The sequence below is a fragment of the Agaricus bisporus genome (genome assembly GCF_000300575.1).
Source record: "Agaricus bisporus var. bisporus H97 unplaced genomic scaffold AGABI2scaffold_6, whole genome shotgun sequence".
NCBI classification, from domain to species: domain Eukaryota; kingdom Fungi; phylum Basidiomycota; class Agaricomycetes; order Agaricales; family Agaricaceae; genus Agaricus; species Agaricus bisporus.
In genome coordinates, this window is record NW_006267369.1 from 193,281 (window position 1) to 219,940 (window position 26,660).

At 46.0% G+C, this 26,660-nt stretch overlaps 10 protein-coding genes and 1 non-coding gene across 11 annotated transcripts in view; 9 read left to right on the top strand and 2 right to left on the bottom strand.

Annotated features, from left to right (window-relative positions):
- Window positions 1–1,083: 1,083 nt before the first annotated feature.
- Window positions 1,084–1,768, top strand: AGABI2DRAFT_205388 (hypothetical protein; the record flags this gene model as incomplete). Its single annotated transcript, XM_006461517.1, has 3 exons — window positions 1,084–1,407; window positions 1,469–1,579; window positions 1,631–1,768. The coding sequence occupies 3 exons, from the start codon at window positions 1,084–1,086 to the stop codon at window positions 1,766–1,768; spliced, it is 573 nt and encodes a 190-aa protein (XP_006461580.1).
- Window positions 1,769–2,900: 1,132 nt separating this feature from the next.
- Window positions 2,901–4,836, top strand: AGABI2DRAFT_151268 (hypothetical protein; the record flags this gene model as incomplete). The annotated part of the gene is made up of 4 exons (XM_006461518.1): window positions 2,901–3,940; window positions 3,990–4,215; window positions 4,266–4,405; window positions 4,458–4,836. 4 exons carry the CDS (start codon window positions 2,901–2,903, stop codon window positions 4,834–4,836), a joined length of 1,785 nt encoding a protein of 594 aa, XP_006461581.1.
- A 639-nt stretch (window positions 4,837–5,475) lies between these two features.
- On the top strand, window positions 5,476–7,096 carry AGABI2DRAFT_222394 (hypothetical protein). The gene is made up of 4 exons (XM_006461519.1): window positions 5,476–5,621; window positions 5,685–5,931; window positions 6,004–6,468; window positions 6,527–7,096. Exons 1-4 carry the CDS (start codon window positions 5,484–5,486, stop codon window positions 6,961–6,963), a joined length of 1,287 nt encoding a protein of 428 aa, XP_006461582.1. The 5' UTR covers window positions 5,476–5,483; the 3' UTR covers window positions 6,964–7,096.
- A 1,916-nt stretch (window positions 7,097–9,012) lies between these two features.
- Window positions 9,013–9,731, top strand: AGABI2DRAFT_143427 (hypothetical protein; the record flags this gene model as incomplete). Its single annotated transcript, XM_006461520.1, has 3 exons — window positions 9,013–9,351; window positions 9,401–9,511; window positions 9,573–9,731. 3 exons carry the CDS (start codon window positions 9,013–9,015, stop codon window positions 9,729–9,731), a joined length of 609 nt encoding a protein of 202 aa, XP_006461583.1.
- Window positions 9,732–11,490: 1,759 nt separating this feature from the next.
- On the top strand, window positions 11,491–15,090 carry AGABI2DRAFT_118459 (hypothetical protein; the record flags this gene model as incomplete). The annotated part of the gene is made up of 7 exons (XM_006461521.1): window positions 11,491–11,698; window positions 11,758–13,065; window positions 13,111–13,355; window positions 13,409–13,531; window positions 13,582–13,773; window positions 14,367–14,508; window positions 14,558–15,090. The coding sequence occupies 7 exons, from the start codon at window positions 11,491–11,493 to the stop codon at window positions 15,088–15,090; spliced, it is 2,751 nt and encodes a 916-aa protein (XP_006461584.1).
- Window positions 14,137–14,210, top strand: AGABI2DRAFT_t54. The gene has a single exon. It is a non-coding gene; the product is annotated as a tRNA-Ile (tRNA).
- A 728-nt stretch (window positions 15,091–15,818) lies between the features above and the next one.
- Window positions 15,819–16,325, top strand: AGABI2DRAFT_193026 (hypothetical protein; the record flags this gene model as incomplete). The annotated part of the gene is made up of 3 exons (XM_006461522.1): window positions 15,819–15,832; window positions 15,893–15,965; window positions 16,018–16,325. Coding segments are annotated over exons 2-3 (375 nt in total), but the record flags the coding sequence as incomplete, so codon positions are not given.
- Window positions 16,326–16,762: 437 nt separating this feature from the next.
- Window positions 16,763–18,317, top strand: AGABI2DRAFT_205402 (hypothetical protein). Its single transcript, XM_006461523.1, has 2 exons — window positions 16,763–17,040; window positions 17,091–18,317. The coding sequence occupies exon 2, from the start codon at window positions 17,342–17,344 to the stop codon at window positions 18,116–18,118; it is 777 nt and encodes a 258-aa protein (XP_006461586.1). The 5' UTR covers window positions 16,763–17,040; window positions 17,091–17,341; the 3' UTR covers window positions 18,119–18,317.
- Window positions 18,318–18,617: 300 nt separating this feature from the next.
- AGABI2DRAFT_70494 (hypothetical protein) lies at window positions 18,618–20,320 on the bottom strand (the record flags this gene model as incomplete). The annotated part of the gene is made up of 6 exons (XM_006461524.1): window positions 18,618–18,767; window positions 18,833–19,171; window positions 19,244–19,327; window positions 19,383–19,635; window positions 19,735–20,179; window positions 20,233–20,320. Coding segments are annotated over 6 exons (1,359 nt in total), but the record flags the coding sequence as incomplete, so codon positions are not given.
- Window positions 20,321–22,292: 1,972 nt separating this feature from the next.
- Window positions 22,293–22,883, bottom strand: AGABI2DRAFT_222406 (hypothetical protein; the record flags this gene model as incomplete). The annotated part of the gene is made up of 1 exon (XM_006461525.1): window positions 22,293–22,883. A coding segment is annotated over one exon (591 nt), but the record flags the coding sequence as incomplete, so codon positions are not given.
- A 1,787-nt stretch (window positions 22,884–24,670) lies between these two features.
- Window positions 24,671–26,660, top strand: part of AGABI2DRAFT_185760 (hypothetical protein) — a gene marked incomplete at both ends in the record, with an annotated part of 2,345 nt that continues 355 nt past the window's right edge. The window contains 7 exons of the mRNA XM_006461526.1: window positions 24,671–24,721; window positions 24,863–24,965; window positions 25,025–25,478; window positions 25,549–25,801; window positions 25,864–25,947; window positions 26,002–26,346; window positions 26,426–26,549. Of these exons, the coding sequence (XP_006461589.1) occupies window positions 24,671–24,721; window positions 24,863–24,965; window positions 25,025–25,478; window positions 25,549–25,801; window positions 25,864–25,947; window positions 26,002–26,346; window positions 26,426–26,549 (1,414 nt within the window). The remainder of the gene's footprint in view (window positions 24,722–24,862; window positions 24,966–25,024; window positions 25,479–25,548; window positions 25,802–25,863; window positions 25,948–26,001; window positions 26,347–26,425; window positions 26,550–26,660) is intronic.

The window sequence follows — 26,660 nt, forward strand, 5'->3', positions numbered from 1 at the left end:
TGGCTCTACTCTTTTGCAAAGACACGATTTTCGACATCCTTCACTTGTGCGGGGTGCAGTGGCGGGTTGAAAATGTGACATTACGCAAGGGTAGTAGTATTTAATCACATCACAGTCAAAATCAAGCGGGTTTTTACCTTTTTTAGACATTTTGAACACCCTGTGTGGAGATTGACGAGAGTGTGATGCTAAATGCAGGGACGCTGATCAAAACCGTGATGTGATATTTGATTGCGTGTCACTCCGAAAATTGCCTCGAGGTTGGGGAAAATCGTCCCTAAGCATGTTTATCACATTCTATTGAATTACGCTTTTTTTCTCGTTGTCATGCACCCGGAGAATCAGTGCTCCCAATTAGCGATATGCGGCGTCGATTTGCCTCTCGTCACACTACTCGAGTAGTGGTATGACAAGGATACTGAGCACGAAAGCTTGGGATAAGAACATTCAACACCTTGAAGCCGGATAACGAAGCGATTAGCAACAATAATAGTAAATAGCTCTGTTGCCACCGTTGAATAAAGGATTTGCGCTCCTTTTTTGCCTTAGAGGTACAATCAAGGTGCACGGATCAGTAGTGGATCAACTTCGTGGATTGCCACTGTATCACTGGAATCCGTAAATGCTTATTTCAAGAACGTAGTGATGGTGATACACATATCCAATTTCGAGGATCGTCGTGGGGATAGCCTAAATGTCCCTGAACCAGGTTCATTTTGTGATATCACAATAGACCGAACACTTCACAAACCACTAATGGACCGGCTCGACTCAGGGTCTCTTGCCTAACTGGGATTGTGATTCCATTAGCCGATGCCTTTTTGGCAAATCACCCGCCAGTGGGTGACGGTCGATGTGGTGGTGGGCGACGAGCGAGGGATTATCCTCTACGATTTGTGAAGTATGTGCACGGGAAAACACGTACAATATACTTGGACTGCTGAATATTTAACACCGAGCAAGAAAGACGAGATGGACCAACAAACTCGACTTCATCTCTCGAGCCTTCTGCGGATCCACACACACCCAGCATCACTACTAGCGAGATCAGCACTCGAACACCTAAAAGTCTAAAAGTTAGAAATGTCTCGCTACCACAACTCTATTCATACTCCTGTCTTCCGCTCCCAAGTTTCCGACTACTCGTCTCTCTCCGGTGCTTTGACGCCACCGTCTTCCCAATTTACGGATCCTCGCCGTCATCGCGTACCTCAGTGCGCTGCCAAACCCGCTGGTCAGCCAGTCTCGGAGCCCATCTCCTTTGACTATATTGGGTATTTGGGACAGGGAGTCCGGATCGTCGATTTTAGTGCGCTCAGCGCAAATGCCTTGGCAAATATGGTTGCCAGTGGTAATGACCTCGTTTTGGCAAGAACCGGAGTCAAGCAGATCAATCTCCGAATCTCGGTGTGTATCTTCGATTAAATGATTTCGAGGATTATAGTACTCATGAACGTTGGTTTTTTAGTGGCCAGGATACGAACATCTGAACTGGTCGTTTAGTACTCCTGCGAGTCCTTCGATGACTCGTATTCAACTGGGAGCTAGCATTGGCATGCATCTCTGGCGGTTCGTCGAGGTCAGTAATATTTGATGCCTCGGAGATAAAGATTGCTGATGATCCGAGCAGAAAGCGATGTCATCTTCGACCAGTCGCCCAGAATGGAAAATCGGCGACAAAGCAATTGAATTTGAAAAGATTATTCTTGTGGCTCTTTACAGCCTTGGTTCGGATGTGTGGCAAGCAGATCTTGCTGTAGACTTCTGAACGCCATCATCATCATCATCATCACTATCAAATGATCCAATCAAAACTCCTACCACATCTGCATAATTTATTTCCTTATTTCTTTTTTGCATTAATTAGCATCACTCTCATATGTTGGATTTCAAAGAACATTATGTCTAGGAACGTCATGTTGTACAATTACAAGTAGAAAATATACAATTTAACACTTACATTTCGAATGCAGCAAGATTTTTTCTCATGGAAAAGTGTCCCTGAATGTGACCGAGCTGGAATTGCAAGCGAATCTATCACGCCTCGTGGTCGCCTTCTTCACTCCAGATGTGAAGAATAGTGCATCACGAAATTGCCCACGTTGTCGATTCGCGAGCCGAGCATTTGTCGCAAAACAATAGAAGATTTAGCAGAGTGTGTGTCCGAAGAGAAGCGTTGTTCCGACGGTATGCGTTGATCCATGTTCTGCCACCAGTGTCTCTAACCAGTTAATTTCGACCAGAAATTCGATACTTACACTCAGCCATAGTCGTCGCCCGCTAGAGCTCCCAGGTGTCCAAACCGAGTCTCTGCTGAGGTGGAAGGCCTGAACAGGAGAGGTGGCTGTGCGATTGTTTGGCTTTGCAAAACAAATGAAGCCCTTTGTCCGCAACCGTAGTCCTGCTCCTTCCGTCTCTACTCTTCGCGCCGGCTGCGGCGAACTAGACAAGGTGTTGGCATTTTATGCCTCAGCACATCTTTTGAGGCTTGTCTTACTCCGAAATCCAGGCTCAATCACTACTAGGTATCTACCGAGGTTTCTACAATAAAATCCAATTTGCTGACTTTTTGGGGGGTTATATTTCTTTACTAGACACGCTTAGCATCGTTTTGTGGTCGAGCTATACCATTACAGCCGTTTTCACCTGAATTTGATACTCTGGTACGCTAGAATGCTGATGTGGCGGCACATAGAATGAAGAACTCAAAAAGTGTCCTAGATAACTTATTTCAATCATACCCGCAAAACATGACCTCTCTGCACCGCTCGTCCGATGATTCTGCCAGAGGAACGGGCTACAATGACTCGCCCCGTATATATCCGATGACCGCACACTTCGCCGCACCCTTACAAGACATGGTCCATGCACAGACGAGACCCTCTGCGCAGACGCTATATATGCCAATCGAATCACCACCTACCCCTGCCCCATCTCCTGGTCCGACCTCTACACGACCTAACTCGTTTCCTCTCGACTTGGCGAGCAACCACCTTTTTAACACTCAAGACCCCCTCTTTCGACGCCAAATTCTTGTTTCCATCTTGTCATCATGTACATCCTCCGAACTCCTCTTTATTTCCACAACAATCGCTCCGATGTTAAAACGTGACTTCCTGTTTTGGCTGCCAACGGAGTTGTCGCTACACATATTGAATTATGTTGACGACCCGAAATCCCTTGTGAGAGCATCACAAGTGAGCAAGCATTGGTACAGGCTTGTGAACGAAGAATGTGTCTGGCGGGGGTTGTGCCATTCACATGGATTCGAAGATTTCGACGACGATTATCCGAGTCCTAGTGTTTGGAGGGAAGATTTTTCCTATAGACGACACTATAAACTATCCCATGGCATCATGAGGAGCTGGCGCCATGGTGGTTCGTTGCTACAATCCCATCGACTACCGATATTCAACCCGGATAGTGGAGTCGTTACATCCCTAGCGCTCGATCGCGATTGGATTGTAGTTGGACTTGCCAATTCCAAGATCCAAATCTTTAGTGCTACCACTGGAATTCTTTCGCGGACGCTCGTTGGACACGAGATGGGCGTGTGGGCGGTGTGCTTGGTGTCCAAAGGTGGCTTCATGGCTACACCACCCGATAGAGATGATGATTCGTACGTTCACCGAAGGAGGAGAAAAGATGTCAATGGATTGAGCTCTGCAGTCGAACGACTCACTATCTCCTCTACTCAAGAGCAATATATATCCCCCTCTTTGAAAGTAGCGCTGGGACTCGATCTTGACGAGGCCAATGGATCAACCTCAAGTCGGTCATCTAATGGGGATGAAGAAAACCATCCGCAATTTCCAGACGACACGTCCCCCGGAAAACGAAGTGATAATTCGTTCGCGTCCCAAGGATGGGGACAGCCAAACGCTTTAGCTGTGAGTGGAGGATGCGATAAAGTGTTAAGAGTCTGGGACATTAAGACAGGGTAGGTGTTCCTGCGACGCTTCTTATTGTTTCTGATGATCGTGGCACAGGTATTGCATTTACGTGCTTTCTGGACATAGCTCGACCATTCGGTGTATTCGTGTCCTGCACAATCGGCCGATCGCCGTATCAGGATCGCGCGATGGCACTGTACGCGTTTGGGATATACAGCGCGGTAGAGCCTTGCGTGTCTTGCAAGGTCATCAACATAGCGTTCGCTGCTTGGACGTCTGTGGTAATAAAATTGTCAGTGGCAGTTATGATACAACGTGCCGCGTAAGTTTTTTTATTGCATTTGTCGGGATATTTTTCTTATGCTCCTGTAGCTTTGGGACGTGGATACGGGGCAGTGCTTACATGTTCTTCGAGGTCACTATCATGAAGTTTATTCTGTCGCTTTTGATGGTGTCCGAATTGCATCTGGAGGTATTGACACGACGGTTCGCGTCTGGGACGCGCACACCGGGTAATATTCAAGCTCAGTTTTCATTTTGTGGTTTCTAACTTGTGATTTACAGGAGTTGCGTGGCATTACTCCAAGGCCACACCGCCCTCGTTTGTCAACTTCAACTTTCGCCATCCATCCTCGCAACAGGCGGTTCCGACGGCCGTGTCATCACATTCGACTTATCCAAATACACAGTCCTCCATCGTATAGCCGCCCACGACTCCTCTGTCACCTCTCTTCAATTCGACAAAAACTTCCTGGTGACGGGTGGAAATGATGGACGTGTGAGGTTGTATGATACTAAAACTGGGAATTATATTCGTGATTTTACTGATGTGAGTGATACTGTTTGGAAGGTGGCGTATCTGAAGGATACTTGTGCCATTATGTGTCGGAGAGCTGGGAAGACTGCTGTTGAGATTTGGAGCATGAAGCCCAAGAGTACATAAAATACTTGATTTGATTTCTTGTTGATTTGGGTTTTGTCCGCGTTCCTGCTCTTGTGTCTTTTTTTTTATTCTTCTTTGTTTTATTTTATTTTATTTTTTCGACTTGTGTCTGCTTTTTGCTCTGTATAAGGTCGTCCTCTGTCTATCTCTCTGTCTGGAAGTTGTATACCATGGTATCTTGTCTGATTTGTCGATATCTTGTGTGCTTTATATGTAGTAAAACTAATGCTATTGTGATTTCGTTGTGTACAACCGTTGGGGAGCGGTATCTTAATTCTTTGGATGTCACCGAATTTACTACTGACACCGACGTGTATGATTTGAAAATGGACTTTATACTAGACACCATACTCGCCGATCGTTGCCATTTCATTTGATGACATCAATCACAAGGTGTCCATGTCAGATGTTAGCCGATATTGTTTGGCTGTCACGGATCCCAGATGTGCGCTAAAAAGAGTGCCAAGGTGGTTGTCAATACCACCGTACGCGACGCAGACCTTTTCAGTTTCTTTTGTGTAAATTTAATACCAGAAAACGTTTCGATCTCAAATTGTTGCCGTACAGGGGGCAACCGGCAGCTGGATGGCAGCCGTTCGGCCCGCCGGTTCCAGATTCGGTCTATCAACGCCTATCACCATTCCTCGATGTCGGTATTCAAGATAATTCCAACCACGCAAGAGTATGATTGGGGAAAGACAGGTAAAAATTCAAAGGTCGCCCAACTAACAACAGCGGCTGGATTGCCCGGGTTTGAGCTCGATGAAAAAACGTCATATGCTGAGGTTGGTCATATCTTCTGGTCGATGCCGGTGAGCAACCCTGAAGCTGTATGGCCTCTTTGATAGTTATGGATGGGTACCCATTCGAAATCACCTTCTATGCTCACGCAAGACGGTGGTCAACTCGCAGATTACTTGAAGGCCCATCCCGAGCTTATCGGTGACCCCATCATCCAGCGATTTGACGCCTCCAACGGGAATCTACCTTTCTTATTTAAAGTTCTCTCCATTGAGAAGGCTCTCAGTATCCAGTCACATCCGGACAAGCGAACCGCGGAAGTTCTTCATGTAAAACATCCCGAAATTTACAAAGGTCCGGGATATCTGATATCTCCTCATTTCCGGTTGTGGATATCTAATCTATATTTGAATGTTTTTTACCCAGACCCTAACCACAAACCGGAAATGACTTTGGCAATTACACCATTTCGCGCCCTTTGCGGATTCAGACCTCTACCTGAGATAGCCAATTTCCTTCAGCTCGTACCAGAGCTCGCGTCTCTCATACCTGCCACAGTCCTACAAACTTTCCTATCGACTGCCTCTTCCAAAACCCCTGGAAGTCAAACGGAAAAGATAGCGCTAAAGAATGTGTTCGCCGCTGTGATGACCGCTCCTGAGCTCGAGTTTAATCATCAGCTGAGGCTTTTGATATCGAGGTATAAGGGTGGTGGAGCTAAAGTTGCTGAGGGAGAGTCTCAAGATCTTGTTGATCTTGTGTTGAGGCTCCACTCGCAATTCCCTGGGGATATTGGTCTGTTCTGTCCTTTCTTGTTAAATGATATCACATTGCGCCCTGGCGAAGCTATCTACTTGGGAGCCGGTGAACCACATGCGTATGTTTACGGTGGTAAGTGGTATACGTCATGATACTGCATTCCAATCCTGGTATAACCTCGAAACTGCAGATTGTATGGAATGTATGGCAAATTCTGACAACGTCATTCGCGCTGGACTTACTCCCAAACTACGCGACGTCCCAAATCTTGTTGCGACTTTGACGTACAACTCGTCGAAAGCCTCAAAACATTTTGTTGATCCCCAGCCATTTGACAAGGAGTCTAAATTCAGTACCCTATATAATCCGCCTATCCCCGAATTTGCAGTTATCAAGGTTGATGTACCCGCCACCGAGTTGGAAAGGCACCAAAAGCTTGGAGGGCCAAGTATTATGATAGTGACAGAAGGCAAAGGCAGGATTCAATGGAATGCGAAAGGACAAGAGCAGACATTGGACGTTGGATTCGGGGATGTAACCTTTGTTGGAGCTGAGACGGAGATTAGCATCGTGGCTGGAGATCACAGATTGGTGGTCTATCGTGCGTTTGTGGAAGTCAAGCAGTGAAAAGTCTAGTCCGAGACCTCGGATGGCATAAACTGAAAACCCGTGTTCTAGTAGCTTTAAGATTGACCTTTGTACGATCAACTGTTGCCATGTAATTTTACTTGTTCATTGATGAAGATGCTCTCGCATTTACCAGTTTGTTTTAAGACCGTCCGTGTTCACCAGATACGGACCCTACTGTATATGTTCATTGAATATTCACGTAGTAGCTTCCCACCGGAAGCATGCTATTGCCAATTGACCCCCGAGGGCGTCTTCTTGTGCCTTCGGCGAGAGAGACGCGGCCGAACTTCGCCGAAAGCAACACTTTGAATCTGCTTTGAATCTGGTCGATTTGATCTCGGTAGCTCCGGCCTTGCGTTATCCAATGGAGTTTGCTCATCTATCATTCTTTACCGGCATCCAGAGGATTGGATGCGCATGAACAAGCTCAAGCCGATCCGAACGAGACATATTCAAATATACGGAGTAAGAGTATAAAAATTAGTGAAACTATATTACTGTAGTTGTGGACTTTGGAAAGTGACTTGGATTGCTACGTATGAGCCACGACTCTGACTTGGCTCGAGCCGCTTTCGAGTCTCGACCCGAGTGTATTCCTAAAATATTTTTGACACAGAAAAAGACCACAGGGTGCTAGGACCCTGGAGCAAGCCACCCTAGGTCCCTAAGGCAAGCGAAAGCATTAATATTAGAACATATCCCTCTCGGCGACTGTATTCCTTCAGGCAGGCTGCAAGCTTCTTCGACGATTAATTTGAAAACTTGGTAAAAGATCCGTTCCACGGGCCTTTCTGCAATCAGCCGACCTCTTCATAGCTCCTCCTTCAGCGTTTTCGTTTTGAGATTTCGATCTCAACTAGGGCAGCACACGTGAGGTGTCCCTGTTGGACACCCTCAAATTAGTCTTGTGTCCTTTTTCAATTTGACGTAATTATTGTCATGCGTTCCGGTAATTTTGAAAAATTTGTATACATATATATCTAAGCCAGCGCTCAATGAGCAGCGTTTTCATCGGTATTTCAACACACCGAATTTTGTGTTACGGAATCGATCCGGATGATTGTATACTGGGACCCATATGTACTAAAGGGAATTTGAATGTAATCACTGACATAAGGAATTTAATATCACCGCTAAATTTTTGAATGCAGAATTTTTACACGACACTGGAACACAGTCAGCGGATATGAGGAGAAATATATACTATTATGTTTAGGAATTGAGCGTCGATGTATTTACCTGGGTGTCACAAAGAAAAAACGATTTTCACTACTAAGGTACAAGTGCTTGGGTGACGATAATCCGAAGACCGGCGCGTAACATAAAGCTCAAGTCAATTTTAAAACACAGCTGGTTGTATCCGGGCTACAAGATTAATTTTAGTATGAGATGAGAGGTTTGTGCTCCGATGGGTCCTGTCGCACCCAGCCCATCGCTTTTATCAAGGAGACCCTTTGCTTGGACCCGTGAGATGCTTGCAAAAAATGGTTAGCCGCCTCACTGGTTGTTAATTGCCTGCGTCAAGCGATTTAAAAGTCCCGAATTTACAATTGGGCCTCGGAGCGTTACCTAACTCGAGAGAAATGTGTGTGAAGCAGTGATTGTGGGGTGCCAAGAGTAGCAAAGAAAATGTTACTGGGTCAACTCAGAATTGTTTCCCGGTCCACTCAGTATTAACTCTGAAGACCACCTTTCAGACCCTCCAAATCAAAGACAATGCACATGCAGTCTCAGACTCGAAGGGTAGTATATTCAGGATAGTAGCGGACTGAACAGTCTTCGAAACTGATCGATCTTCGATGTGGAGCTGCAGTGGATCTGTGTGTATCCCACCCTCCCTGAGCGCTCAAGGAGAGCTCCGGATGTTACAGGCCCTAGGGGCTTATTTATATATTCCACGCCGCTGATAGTGTATAAAACGCTTTGAAAATTTTTTGATAATGATTGGGATTTTGGATATAAAATGGCGTTCACGAAAGGTTTATCGTTGAGAGATTTCCATTCGTTCCACTTTCTTCTTTTTTTTTACATTCAATGCATTCCGCTATGTCTCGCTATCCAAGTTGTTTACATCCTCCTCTTTTTTCTTCTCAAATTTCTTCGTATTCTTCGTTGGCTGGCGCATTGAAGACAGAGTCACCGAGAACTCTGGATTTTAACAATCCCAGAAGACGTCGAATTCCACAATACAAGGGTGGCGCCTCTTGCGGTCATGCCACCCTTTCCCCACCCATTCTTTTCGATCATTTCGGTGCGCTTGGCCAAGGCGTCCGTGTGCAACATTTCATCATTTTGAGTACCAATGCGCTTTTAAAAGAGATTGGCGGGGCCGAGGACCAGATTCTCACTGGACTAAAGGCCAATCACATCCTTTTGAAGATGAACGTATGTGCATTTTGGAAGTCTCTTTCAATCTGGCGTCTTATATCTGTAGTGGCAGGGATATGAATGCTTGAACTGGGTTCGCAGCGTCCCTGTCAGCCAATCTATTTGTCGTGCCCAATTAGGAGCGAGGATTGTCATGGTATTTTGGGAATATCTACAGGTATGTGATCCGATTTTTACGTTGAACACGGATGAAGTGAAGCTTATATATTTATATTTAGGACGTACAAGACTCTCGCCTCCCCAACCCGGGGTGGATGAAAGAGTTCGGTATGGTCAATTTTGACCAAGTCGTCCTTATCGGGCTATATAACATTTACGACAATGTCTGGCAAGCTGATCTGGCCCTGGATATTCCTCTCGAATCTTCGTCCCCTTGAGTGCATTTTTTTCTTTCTGTCTTTTTTGTTCGGGTTCTGCCGCTCTGCTTGCTATCTTCTCATCGCTCTCCAAGTTAGTTGAATGCTGTCCAGTTTGCTGTCAATTTGCTGTCATATTGTCTTCTGTTGCTCTCTTGCTTTCAATTTGTGTTAAAATAAAGCTAGGTAAAAGTAAATTATTTTGTCGAATCATGTCGTGTCTATAGGCAAAAGGTTTAATACAGTTTGTAAATCCATGTAATCACCATCATCCTTCGGAAAGCTTCCCACCCACTTTTGTGCCTGATATTTTTGCAAAAGGAGTGTACGGTCGAGGTGGCACCGTGATGCAAAGGCATTAGAAGTTGGTGACCGATTTTTTTGCGACAGATTCATGTGCTCCGAAGCCAGGAAACATCGTAATGTACTACAGAATTTGGACGAGCCAACTGGGCTGTTTTTAATTTGTACCCCAGCCTAAAAAATACTACAGGGAAAAAGGGGAAAAATGAATGGTAGGTCACCGGTCACATGTCACATGACGGGTTTGACGTTTGGTTACATAACGTCTCTTCGTTTGTCAATTACTCTGTTGAACGCTCTTGAATCAGCTGTGTCACTGAAAGTCTGCAGCCAACACGACATACGATTGAACAGCGACTGAGCGGGAACGCGCCCTCTGTGGTTGGCGTGTGCCGCTGACCCGGTTCAATTCGGAGATTCTGGAATTTATACGTGTTTTGCTTTCTCTCAATCGCTTTTACGGTTTTCATGACTACGGCTCCTGGCTGATTCTACTTCTTTCTCAATTTACTTGTCTTCGTTGATTCCAGCTTCACGCGCTCAGGACACACTGATGGCCTATTCTGTTCCGCCATCTTGAGTCGTGGCGACGGCATGCTTGCGAAAGTCGGTACAGGTGACCGTCCTCATATACAAGGGCTATGACGAGACCAAGCAACTTCCGGTACGGCAGCTATTAGGTGTTCCGACTCGCTGTGTTGTCTACTTGTAGAAAACCGCTTGCTCAGGCATCTCATGGGCCGAATGACCGTTGTATAATTTGCAATCGGAGCCTTCACGATATCCTTGTACTGCGCAATATAGCTACTTTTGCTTTACGACTGCCTGACTCGTGGTGCTTCATAAATTGCTGTAAATACCCGATGAAAATATGACCGCGTATGGGGTGAATTACGTTGGCTTAGGTATGTGTGATTTGTGAACAGCGTGAATCTGCTGACTATACTTAAGCAATTATCTAGATCGAAAGGCCGTAATGTGTTAAACTCATTCACGACTAGGGACTGTAAAGCCAAAACATGAGTTGTTACACTAATACACAACCACATTATCCATCGACAACGTTGCCTAGATGTTGATCTATTGACCTTCTTATTTTGTAAGGCAACATTCGGCGCGAAGATCCCTTTGGCGGCACCCGAAATGTTGATTCATAGATTCTGAAACGCCGTGAGGTGGAATGCCGAGTGACATGGACAGTTTTGGGTTAATTCCTCTACTTACACTTACTCAAGGCCCGGCTCTCAACATTTCATGTTTACGTTTCTCATTTTTCGAACATAACTAAAACTTCTTTGCTGGCCAATATTCGGATCACCTTATCGCTGTTAGTCGCTTGAACGGATCCAACACTTCCGACAAAGGCATAGTGGGAGCTCTAGCGCTTATTGAAACGGCTATTCTTGTTATCATCTGTCAATCATTCGGTGGTTGCTCGGATCGAAGTTTTCTCTCACCAGCATTACGGTCGTCTCATATGCCTCTGGACTCTTTCATCGATACGCTTCGACGTCGTTTGGGGCACCCTGAATCACGAAATGACAGGAGCAGAACATCCCAAAAACCAATAGGCCGGCAAGGAGATCATGACTACTTCAACAATGCACGCGATTTCGTTATCAATCAACCTCATTTCGTTGAACAGAAAAATTACATGAATAATACACCATTAATTGAGAATGCAGGTATCGTACATCGTGCTCTTCTCCCTGACAAGCATAACTAAGGTCTTTCTTTACGATAGTGTTTGAGCTTCTACAACCGTACACAACGCCGGATGCTGCGATGGACTCCAGCGCTCGTTATCCACCGCCGAGATGTCACCCCCATACACGTGTATCAATAGGGAATAAACTCGAAGAATGGGTATACAAAAAGCAGCAACAACAGCACAACATGGTGTGGGTTCGAGGCTCCGCTGGTACGGGCAAGTCCGCTGTAGCCCAGTCGTTTGCAGAGCGCTGCGCCGAGCAAGGATTACTCGGGGCATCCTATTTTTTCTCCAAGACGGCTCAGAGGAACAAGTTGGAGACAGTCATACCGACTCTTGTATACCAGCTTGCGGTCGTTATACCCGAGTATAAATCCTTTGTGGCTAGGGAGCTCGCGAACGACCCTCAGCTGATGCAAAAGGCTCCACCTGTCCAATTCCGTCGACTCATAGTCAAACCATTCTCCACCCTTGATCGTCATAGGCGTATTGTCATGATATTGGACGGATTAGACGAATGCGACGGGCAGGACGCTCAATTGGATATCCTGGAGATGATCACCGAATCATTTCGGTATAACAGTAACCTTCCATTCCTCTGGCTCATTTGCAGTCGACCAGAAGCACATCTCAAATATGCATTCTCAAGGATTGCGGACTGCGGTCGCGAGGACCTCGTCATTGATGTTGAATGTCGGGATGATGTGGAACGATACATGAAAGGCAGGATTGTCGAGATCAAGGCCAAGTACTGGGATGTAACACCGTCCAACTGGCCTTCTAATGCTCAGCTTACGGCCCTTTTTGACGTTGTTGCTGGGTTATTTGTGTTGGCGTCCACCATTCTTAATTATCTAGGCGACTCTACTCGCGCGGACCCCTCGGGTCAGTTCGATAATTTGATGTCATTCCTTCGTGCTACTGGGAACCTTGGGTCAGGAAACCCTTTGGGAACCCTTGACTCGCTCTATCTACGCATTTTGGGCGATATACCATCCGATGTCTTTCCAACCACTTGGCAGATCTTATCTCATTATACTCATACCCCTTGGCCTTTTACTAGCCCAAGATCTGCTCAAGTGGTCTGTAACTTTCTCCGCATTGATCAGCAAACATTTTACAGAGCCATGCGAGGCCTTCATTCTGTCGCTAATATTCCTGAACCAAGTGACGCTTCCCGATCACAGCTACAGTTCTACCATGCTTCCTTCCGGGACTTCCTCCTTGACATGAATCGTTCCGGACCATTTGCCTTGGAAAAGCAGAGGGCATTAGTGGACAATGTGAAATTGGCTTTTTTCTGGTATGATGTTGACACAACACGTTATCATGGTAGTGATGGTGAGTGACTAATAAGATAATACTGGTAGACCTCATGGTTTCTAGATTGGAAGTTTGATTATGAACACCGGCATAATAGCCTGCCTGGTTTAACCTGGACTGCGGACGATGACAGTCAAGATGTTTCCAAGTCTATTGCGGAATTCTCTCGTTACAGCTGTTGGGAACTTTTATCAGAGTTGTCATGGACTAATGTGGATGAAGAACTACGTTGCCAAATTTACAACTCTGATCCCAGGTACTTCGTCTTATTTGACCTGGAATCTCTAGTGAATTGGTTTTACAAAGAGGTGAAATAATCTTACTAGTACACGTTCTCATACTCATATGGCCTGATCGACAGGATCCTTCAAATAAGTTTTTCCGCACAGAACCATCATGTGCAACCGATTCGCTTTTGCTCGAGTATTTCAATATCGTCATTCAGAATGGAGCTGCTGAGCCGGCCACTCGTCCTCTCTCGTGGGTACGTCAAGCAGTGTATCCAAAAAATCTCTCCTTCATATACTCTTTTAGTGCAATCGTGGATTTCGGTGCACGAGACAATATTTTCTGATCGGGCTTGGTCCCAAGTCGGCCATTGTTTGGTTGACTCAATATGGTGCAGTAATAAGTGTCCATACCCTCGGTAGCGACAAGGAGCCTTCGGAGTTACAAATCTCTCAGTATCAGAAATCCCTCGAAGAAATTGGATGGAATGAAGAAGATGTAGCGCGACAAACACGTTCAAGGAGGACTGAGCAATAATAGTGTGGAGGCAGAAATATACACGATGCGCAGTAGTCAGCACGAGACTATCACTATACATTTTCCAACATAATTGACTGATATCAGAGAAAATTAAGTTCCGTCCAACGATGAGTAAGAGCACAGAAAGTGGTGATCCTAGGATGATATCAGATTGGTCAGTTGCGAGAATGGCATACCCCTGCGTTATTCTGAGTTGACTGTCACTATTAGGCAGATCGTAAGAGTTGTTGAATGGATTGTAATGAAAATATATATAACGCTTGGCCCTCCATACGGCTTTCATGATTGGTTACATTAATTATAATTCTAAATACATGAAGCGGCCGACTAGCTCAGTTGGTTAGAGCGTCGTGCTAATAACGCGAAGGTCTTGGGTTCGATCCCCACGTTGGCCATGATTGTTTTTATTATTCATTGTCCGGGCCGAACCGGCCATGTCATGCACCTTCTCTCAGACGCCGGAGTACTTGGACTGAACTTGTTTCTGTTTTATGTTTTGTCTACCACACCACAAAACATGCACTCGGGTTTCATTCATCATCTGTCGCCAGGCCACGACAGCCTCTGGATTGCATTCTCACACTACAACCGACTCAAAACATCCGTATCCATATCCAAAACATCGCCATCCCACTCCTCTTGAAATCTTTCACCTTCCAGTTGGAGCATCTACCTCTGAGATCAAGTCTCGATGTTGGTCGCCTTCCTTACGTATTTCCTATTGGGTTAATCGAAAGAATAGATTACGACCTTGTACGATATCACCATCCAGATTCTTCTTTGGCTCGCACGCATACCCCATGTCATGTCAAACGAAACTCCCAGTTCCAGTCCATTCTTGCCGCCTACAACGCCCTCCGATTTCCTAACGCATCTCACAGTGCTCCCGCCGGATGGTATGGTCATGGATCCGGCTTTGATCCATTTATGGCTGAACTCAATCGTCGACGTCGGGCATCACAATACACAGATTACACGAAACGAAAAAGAGAAGAATATGAAACGGAAAAGCGTAGACGTGAGGATGAGGAGTTTGAGCGTTCGTCAAGAGGTCCTAAAGACCGTTTAATGATGGTCTTTGGTGTCGTGGCTTTGACAGTGGGATTATATCCCAATTTATTCATTGTGCCATCTCGTTTGGATGATGTGCACAGAGATGCGGTTAAGAATCTGACGAAGGCGAGGAGTGACGCACAGGAGATTGGTCATACGAGACGCGAAGAGATGAGGAAGAGGGCCAAGGACCTGAAAGCAAATGGTCCTGTGGAGGAGTAATTTTGCGTTTTACATTCTGGTCCCACAGGAGGACATTCGGGATTTCCAAATGGGCTCTATGTTCTGGATCTCTCATGTCTGATTCATGTATCCATATAATCAAAACGCTTGTGAAAAAGTATTACAGATGAATCCCTCAGGGTTTCAAACACGCTACTCATCCAGTTTCACCTCAAAAGCGAACCTTTTTCCTACCAAGCGTTCTGTTCCTTTTATCTTCTAACACAGCACTTGCAATATCTGCTATTAAGCCCTTTCTCACCCACTTGCTTTTGTGTTTCAAGGAGCGCAGTTAAGCGAAATGTGATAGACATGATGTTTTAATCTAATCATCGACATACGGCGAATGTACCGACCAATACGACAAAAGCTTCAGCATCCCTAGCTTTTTGAGATGTTGCGTCCGTGCACCAAAAATCGTAGATACCATGGGCATGATAATTCTCCAAAGACAAGTCCACGGAGCTACTTCGGTGAAAACATTCGGAAACATCCGAGCATGTACGACCTTTTTCTTCTTTGTACACAGACCGGCAAGTAGGACTTGGCCGTAATTTGAGAGTGAATTGTACTTACTTACCTGTATGTCTGCGCTCTCCCGCAGAGACTCTTACCGGAAAGAATATCGACATTGTCTTGTGCATGTTTTCGGCTGGACTGCGTTACAGCTCTGTCACGTATACCAACAATGCGTGACAGCCAGTCGATTGCCTTCTCAATCCGGTGCCATAACACGCTCAAGGTAAGTAGTAGTTACTTAGTAGTCCCGTCGAGTCAGGCTGATTCAAATTGCTAACTGCAGGTTATTATGGAAGAAAGACCACGCGATTCTCATGGATACACGGTATATCAGCCGTTCACGCGCCCTGGAGATGGCGAGTATTTCAACCCTGTTCGACGGTTTTCTCTTTCTCAACCAAATTCAAGGGACCATGCGCGTTTCTGATGCCCTACTCATTGGTGAACTCGATACCATGTACTTGTCTGCCGACAACAAGAATTTACATTTGCGCAAGGGCGAAAGACTCGTCATTAGCACTCCCAATGCCAACTACCTACCGCATGTTAATCTCGGAAATCAAGTCATATCTATGTGTGTTGACGGACGTTGGGGGGCTGAAGACTGGGGTCAATGGCCTCAATGGTATTTTGACGGCCAAGAGCATTTTCCCTACATACTTCGAAAACCTGCTAAAAAGGACCTCGACTCGCACCCTCTTCGTCGTCTATGGTGGAATATCTCTGAGTCTGACTTTCAACGGGACCCCGGTTCAAAGTCATTTGGAATGCTGCTACCAAACATCGCACAGGAGTTGTACGACATTCGTACGAATTTGATCAAGGAGGTCGAAGCTTGCGTTTGTAGCAATGCATTGGATTATCAAAAACTACACGACTGCGCTACGAAGATGCGCCATTGTGTGTCTTCCCTTTATTATACGCCTCAACCTTTCACTAGTGCTCATCTCACGACTATTGCCGCTCAGCGATACTGCCTGGAGTTGCGGGCGATATTGGATAAGATCGCAATTCACAGGAAAAGCATACCTTCGCCAGACTCTCCGTCTGTCTTTTCATCAGATGGACCCTCGCCAGTCGACAATACACGTCTTGGCTGCATAAGTGACCGTGTTCCTGTGCTTTGTGAGTTGCACGAGAAAGGAATTCCGGTATGGTATGTACGCCCGTCGTCGGAAGTGTCATTCAGCACGAATATCGTGAAGCAAGCACCAACAATCCGACCTGCTCATTGTGGAATTGAGACAAAACGATGGCCTGGCGCGCCGATTTTCTATCAAGGCCCCTTGTCGCGACAGATTCATGCTGGCATTGAGAATTGGCAACCTGGAAACCTTCAACTCAATTTACTCGGTCGAGGTTCCCAGTCGGAATCATCAACGGAAGCTTCGCAGCAGAAATCAACTCAAAAATCACATCGTTCTCAGCCATGTGAGGCTATTCATAGCTCTTCATCATATCGGAACTTACATATTCGTCAGATTCAAAAGAAAAGGCCGTTGCTCGCACGACATTGAAAAAGCCTAATTTACCAGTCAACCTTGATCTCTTCAAAGATCCTGATACACCTTATTTTCCGAAGCTCCTTGATTCTTGGAAGAAGGCGCTCACGGAAGTCAAAATCGATATATTGCGTGTAATTGACCACCCTGATGCAAAGCTTTTTCGAGGATTTGCTTTCCCACCTCGAGGCATATTTTGTGTAGACGACGAGGAGAGAATCTTGGAGCATATGCTTGGTTGGTTGGTGATTCGATCCGGTTGGATGAATATTCTCAGTGATCCCTCGTACTTGGCTCCTCTTCCCAATTCTCAGCAATGGCGCACCTACTTACGTGGGGTGGCTTTGGATCTTGAACTTGTGCGACCTGATAATCGTCGTCAAGCCTCAGGAACTGCCGCTACAAGTAGTTCTTCTCATTCGGCACGTCGAGGAGGCAAACTAAAGGAAGCGGCCAAGGAGATTTTTACTCAACCCCTACCCAGGAAGGAAGACGTGCAGATTTTGACTTGGAACAGTCGTATTGTCTGGCGCCGCACGGGTGGACCCGATTTTCCCGCTATCGACCGTCAACGGCTTGTTTGGGATACTGAAGAACACAGCTTCTGCGCTGAATTGACGACCCTTGATCATCTCATAATGAGGTCAGCGTGGCTTACTGATGAAGGACGCAAGATTCGATCTCTGAAAATAAGTGCAATGTGGCCTGATGGAGGTGTCGCGAATTTGTCACTCCCGAGTGAGTCGACTGGAATTGCTGCAGAAGATTGGGTCAAGAGGTGTCCATATGTTGAGGCATTTCGAAAGATCGTGATGGATTGGCCTGGTGATATACCCCGTGTGTTGGCTCAACTTTCGTTTGTTATTTCGAGTGTTAATGGGCTTGATCGTTGGGATAAACCGATGATGGAAAAGGTTGAAAGGCTTGCTGCTGCACATTACTGTCAGGTGTTCTTTGATCATTTTGGTAGGGCTCCTTGTATTCCGCGTATATTCCCCGTTGGCTAGACAAGTTATCCAGCTATGCCACTCAGGCGTAGCAAAATATCACGCGTCGAGTTATTATAACTGGCGCATCACTGCGCATCGTGTTTTTTTAACAGTTGCGCTGTCCTTTTGGCAGGGTCATCCCAATTTATGCTTTGTACCCTCTCGTATGCATGGTAGGGCATGGCTTGAAATCTGAAGAAGGCGGAGATTGACGCAAGGAGGTTGGCCATGTGAGGCGCGAAGAGATGAGAAAGAGGACCAAGAGCCTGAAAGCGAATGGGTCTCGGTGGAGTCATAAGTTGGCGCTTTATATTCTCATCATTTCATGGCCATTCTGCAAATAATGTGCCTGCGTAACTTTGCTCATCGCCGAAAAGAACTTAAATTCATTTCTTGGTTATATTAGAAAAATGTATATCAAAAATGGAATATCTTCACCAAGGGCCGCCAAGAGCGCAATCCCAGAGATAATAAACTAATGAGCACCACCAGGAAATTCCTGGTCCCCCTCCACGATTTAACCTTCAACCACCACCCTTACCACGAAGCTACCATCATCGTTCACGCCGCCTTCGATTTCACCCATATCGTATCTTACTCTCCGTTGGGGATCGGAGATAACTTCGTAAGCTTCGACTACTTGTCTGTATCTTTTTATATCGCCACCCTATGCGAAAATAAGATGAGCCTGTTAGATTCTCTGTCATCAATCTCAGAGAAAGATATACGCACTCTGTTTGGATGACATCTCCAGGCTTCCCTGTCATATGCCGCCTTGATATCACTCTCATTACTATCCATCTCAACACCAAGCGTGTCGTAATAATTCTTCCCCCTACTTCTGTTCCACGCCGCCACAGCCTTCATCAATTCCAGACGTAACCCTTGGATTTCCGCATCAGTACCCTGACCTTCAGCTTGCTTTACTGCGGATTTGAAATCGGCAACGCAGGAATCGAATCGTTGGAGGTGTAAATATATCCGAGCACGCGCACGGAGGAGTTGAACTGATTTAGGTGAGAGTTCGAGAGCGGACGTCGCATCGTTCAGAGCTTCTCCAAAGTGGGCGAGCTAATGTGGAAGAAAAGGGTGTAAATAATCTATTCATGGGCAATTTAAGTCGAGCTGGTCCCGAGAACTGACTTCAAAAAAAGCCGCGGCACGAGTCGAGAGTAGTGTCGCACGGATATGACCACCCCCACCCTCTTCTTCCGCTTTACCAATACGCTATTAAAGTGAAGATTTTGTCAATAATGACCTGGTTAAGCGATGTTTGATTGACCTCCAATGCTCTCGAGTATTTTTCGAGAGCTTCAAGTAATTGTCGTGACCGGAAAGCTGCATTACCTTCTTCCTCCAGTCGTTCTACATCCATAACACGTTTCCGCAACTTCATCGCTGGTTCGCATGATGGATCCAAGCGAAGGGCATGGGTTACATGTTTCTTTGCGGGTCCCATTTTTCCACTAAGGAAAAGCACCAACCCGCGCAATGCGAGAACGTCCGGTGAGTTCAAGTTGATCCGCAAAGCTTCGCTGAAAAAGGTTTTTTCATTGACATGGTGGATGAGGCGAGGTGATAGAAGACAACAATAAATAAATAGGAAAAGATCGAAGTTGAATGGGAAGACGCACTTGACAGCCGTATCTGCTTTTTCCCAATCCCTTCTTGCTAACGCAATTTCTACTTCCCATAATCTCCATTCTGTAGGAACCTCACCTTTGATTGCCCGAAAACATTCGTCTAACGTTGATTTGGCAAGGTCCCATTCCTTTCGACTTTTGGCATTCTTGGAGTTCTTTACTTGGGTCTTTAATGTTCTAATCTTTTCTTGTAGCTCTAACGCCTGCGGATTATAAGCGTCGATTGTTAGGATCTCCTTCGCGGTAGAAGCAGCGGCTACCAGTAAGCCGAGCATCAGTTGACAACGTGCTAATCGAAGAAGAGTCTTGGGCTGTGGGGAAGCTTGTTGTAAAGTTGCTGCCTGTTGACAGTCTTCGAGCGCAGGTCTGAATCGTTTAAGGCCCATGTAAGCTGCTGCACGATTCGTCAGGTACAAAGGCTCAGTAGGATCAAGGTCTGAGAATAAACGATGAGCTTAGTGGCCTTGAACCCAACAATAGACCACTCACGGATAGCCTCGGTGTAGAGATCAATAGCCTCTTGATATTTTCCAGCTTTGAAAGCTTCATTCCCATTTTCTTTCACCTCACCTGCCCTGTCACGACATATTACATTAGCCTATTGGCTTCTACGCATACGGAGCCTGTATAAAGGGAAAATGAAGTTCACCTAGCACTATCATATGTACTTGGTGTAGGATCATCAAGCCCGATGTCGGGGGGTACCGTAGATGGCGTATCGTCCTCGTACATAGAAAGATCAATGTCTCTGAGCACAACTTCGGCGGGCATTGCACCTTTAGTGCTGTCGCCAGGAACAGACGGGGAAGAAGTTACAGTTGCATGTCCCGGTGAATTGCTTCGGCTTCCTTCAACATTTTCTGCCTTATCCATAGGATATTCTCGGGCCTTGGAATCTATCGACGTGCTTTCTGCCGAAGATACGGTGGGATGTTTACCGGAAATACGTGGAGGCTCCTCTGTAAGAATGGCTTCAATGTTGGTAGTCGACCTATACGACGTGAGTAGGCTAGCCGCTTGTTAAGCAAACATCGTTTCGGTACTTACTTTGTCTCATGAGCAGTAGAAGTAGTATCACTACCTGCGACCCCACCCACCATTGAAACTTTTGCAACCTCTATAGTGGCCGCTGCAATTGCATCTTTCAACGGACTTTCCGTAGCGGCTGGATGTATAGGGACGTGCCCAGGCGGAGCATCGGGAGATGGTTCTCTACAAAGTCTTGGAAGCGTCGACGAGGTAGATTGAACGAAATGTGTCTGTTCAAAGGAATCAGGGGAAGTTCTAAAGGCCAGTTATTCTTTAGCAATCTAAATGTCATATTAAGACCATACACTGACTTCGTGAACCTCACAGCATCATCCTCATTCCAGCCCATTTTTCTAAGTGATCCATGATAGTCAGATATCTGTACTTCAGACGGTTCCTTCCCACCACCAAGTAGATGGATAGTATACTTGGCAGAACTCGAAAACCGGGCAATGGCAGAACGAGGGCGACTTGTTAACCAGACAATGGCAGACTTGGAATCACGACCGATGATGAAATATTCCCTAGCCCAGCTTGAACGTACTTCATTGGGAGCCTAGAAGTCGTTCGTTTTTAAAAAGTAGATATTACGTCGATGTAAGTGGCTTACCCATTTCAGGGGAAATACGGCAGGTCTTGCAACTCCGTTCTTGATTACAAGATGGAAATACTCCAGAAGTTGAAAATCGCTGGGGCCGGACGGTTCTGTGCGTACAAAATTGCTGGAAGCATCCTGGATTAACGTCAGGGACAGATAAACGATGCAAGAATGTCAATAATCTCACATTTTGGGTAAACCAGTTCGCTATCGAATGAACATTCCTCGCGTTACAACCCGAAGTCGAAGTTATATATTCTAGAGAGGAGTTCTTCATCAACAATCCTCCAGGGCAATTCAGCGATGATGTCCCAGCAGTTATCAACAAACTCTGCGATTCTAAAAGAAATCAACTTGTCGTTATCTGGCGAGACGCAAGTCAACCCTGGCAGACTATCATGATCATGATTTTCATCAAAATCCAAACCTACATTAAACAATATGAATAAATTCCAAGATATAGTGAATCTCCCCGAACAAAAAAAAACTCGCCGTCATTGGTGTGGAAGTGGCTTGTGTCAAGTTCATACCAGTAGAGAACCGACTTTGCGAACTCCAAACGGTCTTTTGGCTGTCCGACGGCAAATTCACCAGAGCGAATAGAATCGAGAAGGAAGTCTTGGAATGACGTGTGATGAAAAGTCAAATTGGATTCCATAGCGTTTTGGTGATCAGGTATACCCATGACTGAATGAAGCCAACGAACAGCTCTATAGAAGGCATATCGGTTGAGGAGAAGAAAGTTGCAGAGGACTTGAGTTAAGGAAGGCATGTGAGCAGGCAGGAAGATGAAAAACGATAGGATCCGCAATGTTGTCGATAACATATTGTCAGGTATGTTGCGAAGGATGTTTGAATAGAGTAGATCCAGTATCATCAAAGGGTTTCGTGAATCAACTCTTCGCGTAAGGCGTAAAAACTCCAGAAGGTAATCGAGCTGACCCACTGGATCACATGTATTGGTGTCGCCAACAAAATCCAGACACGTAGCTGCCAAAACGAAAAGGCCGGATATCTTGTCGAGGAGCTCCTTCAGTTTATTCTCAGATGGCCAATCTGAAGGAGTGAATTCTTTGAAAATGCCCTGGATGCGTGTGATGCGAGTCCGAACATATAGCTCGACGTCCTTGTGAGATTCCTCGTCAATCACAAGTTCCAGGCGTCCGCAGTGTTTAAATGTAAAAAAAGCGTGTTTAAAATGTTGTTCGGGGCGACTGCAGATAAGCCAAAGAATTGGAAGATCAGGACTAGCATGGAGCGCATCGTTGATAAGTGCGAGGATTGTCAGTTGGGCTTCCTCTCTGTCGCATTCATCTAAACCATCCAAGACAATCACGATCGGTTTACGTGGGTGTTGGCGGTGGAGAATCGTGAATGGCTCGATGATGAGCTTCTTGAACTGAAGATGCGGGGAATTTCGCAATAGTAAAGGGTTATCTGCGAGCTCAGAAGCTATGAGGGACCTATACTGAGGGATTTTGATGGCAAGTTGGTACACCAGGGTGGGCACAACCGTCTCAAACCTGTTTCTACCAGCAGTCCTACAGAAAAAGTAGGACCCACCGAGTATTCCTCGTGCATCACATGAACTGGCGAAGCTCTGGGCGACAGCAGACTTGCCTGTGCCAGCAAACCCGCGAACCCAAAGCATCTTCCATCCACGTTGGTAATCGTCAACCCAATCGTCAAGAATCCTTCTGATCTTCAATCGCGTATGGGGATAACATTTAGGCGCCGGGTCTCGAGCACTGGAATCTGTTGTTGCGTCCAGCAGTGTGTACGGCTCCAGGAATTGAAAAACTATTTAGATGAATCAATGCGATGAAGTTATAGTACGGATAATGGTAGAGAAACCTACCTGCTTTTCCAATTTGATGCACATGAGTTTCGGTGAAAGTTGCATCTTTGAGAACAAAATTGTGCGCATTGGTAAAGAACGCGTCATGAGGTCGATGCAACGACGAGTGTGAATCTATGGTTATTCATGAGCAGCTCATTAACAAGGGCGTAAGTTCGAAGTTGGGACTTACATCCCTCAACGAAGGGCGTATCGTCGATGGGTAAAGATGGAAACTGTCTTGGAGGGTGTTTAGGATGGTTTGAATCCGCAAGATGAGGTCGAGATGAGAGAGATTTCGAGCCGAAGGGCATTGCGAGTCGCGACTGTGCGGAAATAGATTCAGTATGAAGGTAAGTTGTGGCAGGCTGGCGAGTGTTCCCACTGCCACACAGCGGAATCCCCGGGTCACATCTACTCAGTTATCTGTCAGTAGGCGTCACAGCGCTAAAGACTTTGCATCGCATCAAGAGAAGATGGTCTTCGGGTACAAAATTGGCCCCTTTTTGAGATGCTGTTGATTATAGTTTAGTCACAACACTGCGTGCCTAAATCACCGACATGGATATCTGCGCCGAACTTTCAAATCTGAGTATTACTCGGGCATAGACGAAGTGGTCATGAGGGTTTAACGTTTAACGTTTAACGTTTAAGATCAAACCCACGGCGGGTACCGGTGCACCGCCACTTAGAGAGCCGCAGTCTCTGGGGACGGAGTGCCGGAATTCCTTTCGCTTCGTCTTGAAACTGATTGTAAAAAGCGCTCAACATCCTCGTAGGTTTCGGTAGAATCTGTATTCTAATTTCTGATCACTTGTAGTAAAGTGCAGGCTCAGGCCTCAAGCCTGGCCCGGCCCGATGTTTGCCGAGCCGAGCCCGCTGGGCCTATGCGGGCGGCTTGTAAGCCTAAGCCCGGCTTGATGCATTGAAGATTCGGCGGGGCTTGAACGTTCATGAACTACTACTTAATGGTGGCACTGATAGCAAATACGGCGGTCATTTTATGACGGCTGGCTGTAAAGTTCTAGGCGGTGGCTCTGCCCGATTAAGCTACACCCATCTTTACCCAAAATAGAGGGCGCTCAAGCTGCAAAGCGACATCGACAAACATTTAGCAAATGGAAGAATGCTGACAACGTTGCCGAGACCACCACTTCCCATCACAAACTCAGCTTCGGCGGAGCACACGTTGGATAATGAGAATTTAAGAGATTGTCCATTGTGGTGATCGGGGATCGAACGCAGCAGCACTTAACCGGGAGTTCCCGCGGAGTGCAAAGCAGGTCGTTCGCCTGCATCGATTGCTTTTTTCTGACCCACTCCCTTCTTGAATTTTCTTCTGCTAGCGGCCGTAGGAGAGTTCTCGGCCTGACTGACCAAAACGAAGCGCAAAGTGGCTCCAGCGTCCTCCCCTACCATGGCCCACAAAAAGGCCAAAACCAAGTCTGCAAAAGCCACGCCCAATGGAACTGTGGATGCCTCTGCTGCTGAGTGCGTTGTTCTCTTCTCGCATAGTGTACTTGAGTTTGTAATAACCCTACGACAGTCAACCCCAGACTACCCCCGTGAACTCGCCGACACTTCCGCCGAGTGCCTGTGAGAATGCTTCGATGGAAAGCGTACAGATACCATCCGAACCGGAGACTGAACCACAGGAAGATCCTGCGAAAGAGGCGGAAAAAGTAAAGGAGACCGGGAATGTAGCATTCAAAGCTGGGAAATATGGAGAAGCTATTGACCTCTATACCGAAGCCATCAGTGAGTGGCCGCGATCTTCATCCAAGAAGACCACTCAACTGACCGTCTTCTTTCAAAAGAACTCAACTCTGCTGAACCATCATATCTAACGAATCGAGCTGCAGCGCACATGGGTCTTAAACGATTCAGACCGGCACTCGAAGACTGTCAACAAGCAGCAACTTTACAACAAGCCTCTCCACAACCCAAAACCCTTCTTCGACTAGCACGTTGTCAAATGGCTTTAGGTTTAACAATAGCTGCTGCTTCTACCATCAAAGATATCCTATCCATCGAATCATCCAATGCACAGGCTTTGCAATTCTTAGAAAAGATCAAAGCTTTGGAAGGGCATGTGAAGAACTTTGAGAATGCGAGAGCGAAGAAGGAGTGGGGTCTTGCGAGATTGGCATTGGAGAAATGTTTACAGGCGATTGAAGGTGAAGGTGGTGAAGTACCTACGGAATGGAGAATATGGAGAGTAGAACTCGAGTTGGTAAGAGGAAATTGGGAAAATGCGAATATGGCTGCCACGTACGTTGTTATATCTTCTATACACTATACGCTTAATGAAGAGATTTTTTTTTCTTCCTTTTTTCCCCAGTGATGCTTTACGCACCAATTCGAATTCACCGGATGTTCTCGCATTACGTGGGTTGGTACTTTTTCTGAGTGGAAAAATGGAACAGGCAAAGACGCATGCGGCGAATGCACTTCGACTTGATCCGTCTTGTGAACCGGCAATGAAATTACGGAAACGTGTTAGGGATGTGGAACGATTGAAAGAGGAAGGTAATACAGCTTTCAAAGCGAGTCGATTGCTTGACGCTGTGCAAAAATATACAGAAGCATTGGAGGTCAGTTTCTCCCATTATATCATTCTGGGGGGGAATATTTGGATTGAAACAATTACATGTAGCGTATTGGTGAAGCGGAGGAAGAAGGTAAAGGTGGTCAAATTCGTGCTACGTTACTTTCAAATCGTGCAACGACTCTTCTCAAAGTCAGTTTTTTCTACCACACCATATTTATCAATTCTTTATACCTTTTTTTCCAGCTTTCCAAACACGAAGAAGCACTCCAAGATACAACATCCTCACTCACCCTCTCCCCCAACTCCTTCAAAGCTCTCCGCACTCGCGCACGAATTCATCTCCATCTCGAAAACTACGATTCAAGTATCGCGGATTTCAAATCTGCGATTCAACAAGCTGAAACGGAAGGAAGTGCTACGGATAATGATGTTCGTGGGTTGAGGTCTGAATTGAAAAAGGCGGAGGCGGCGTTGAAGAGGAGTAAGACGAAGGATTATTATAAGATTTTGGGTGTGGGGAGGGAATGTGGGGATGGAGAGATTAAGAAGGCTTATAGGAGGGAAAGTTTGAAACATCATCCTGATAAGGTTCGTTTTCATATCCTATTTTTTCATGTCTTCTAGTCGACTTGACTTACGAATTTTATTTGCTTATTTGCTCCTCCAGGGCGGGGATGAAGAGAAATTTAAATTGGTAGTTGAGGCACATGCTGTTCTTTCTGATCCTCAACGAAGAGCGAGATATGATATGGGTGAAGATGAAGATGGTAGTTCTAGTGGTGCTGGTGCTGGTGGGTTTCCTGGAGGGTTTGGGGGTGGTGGTGGGTTTGGACCACATGTGGATTTATCGGATTTGTGGGACAGTTTGGTGGTGGTGGGGGTGGAGGTGATTGGAGTCAATC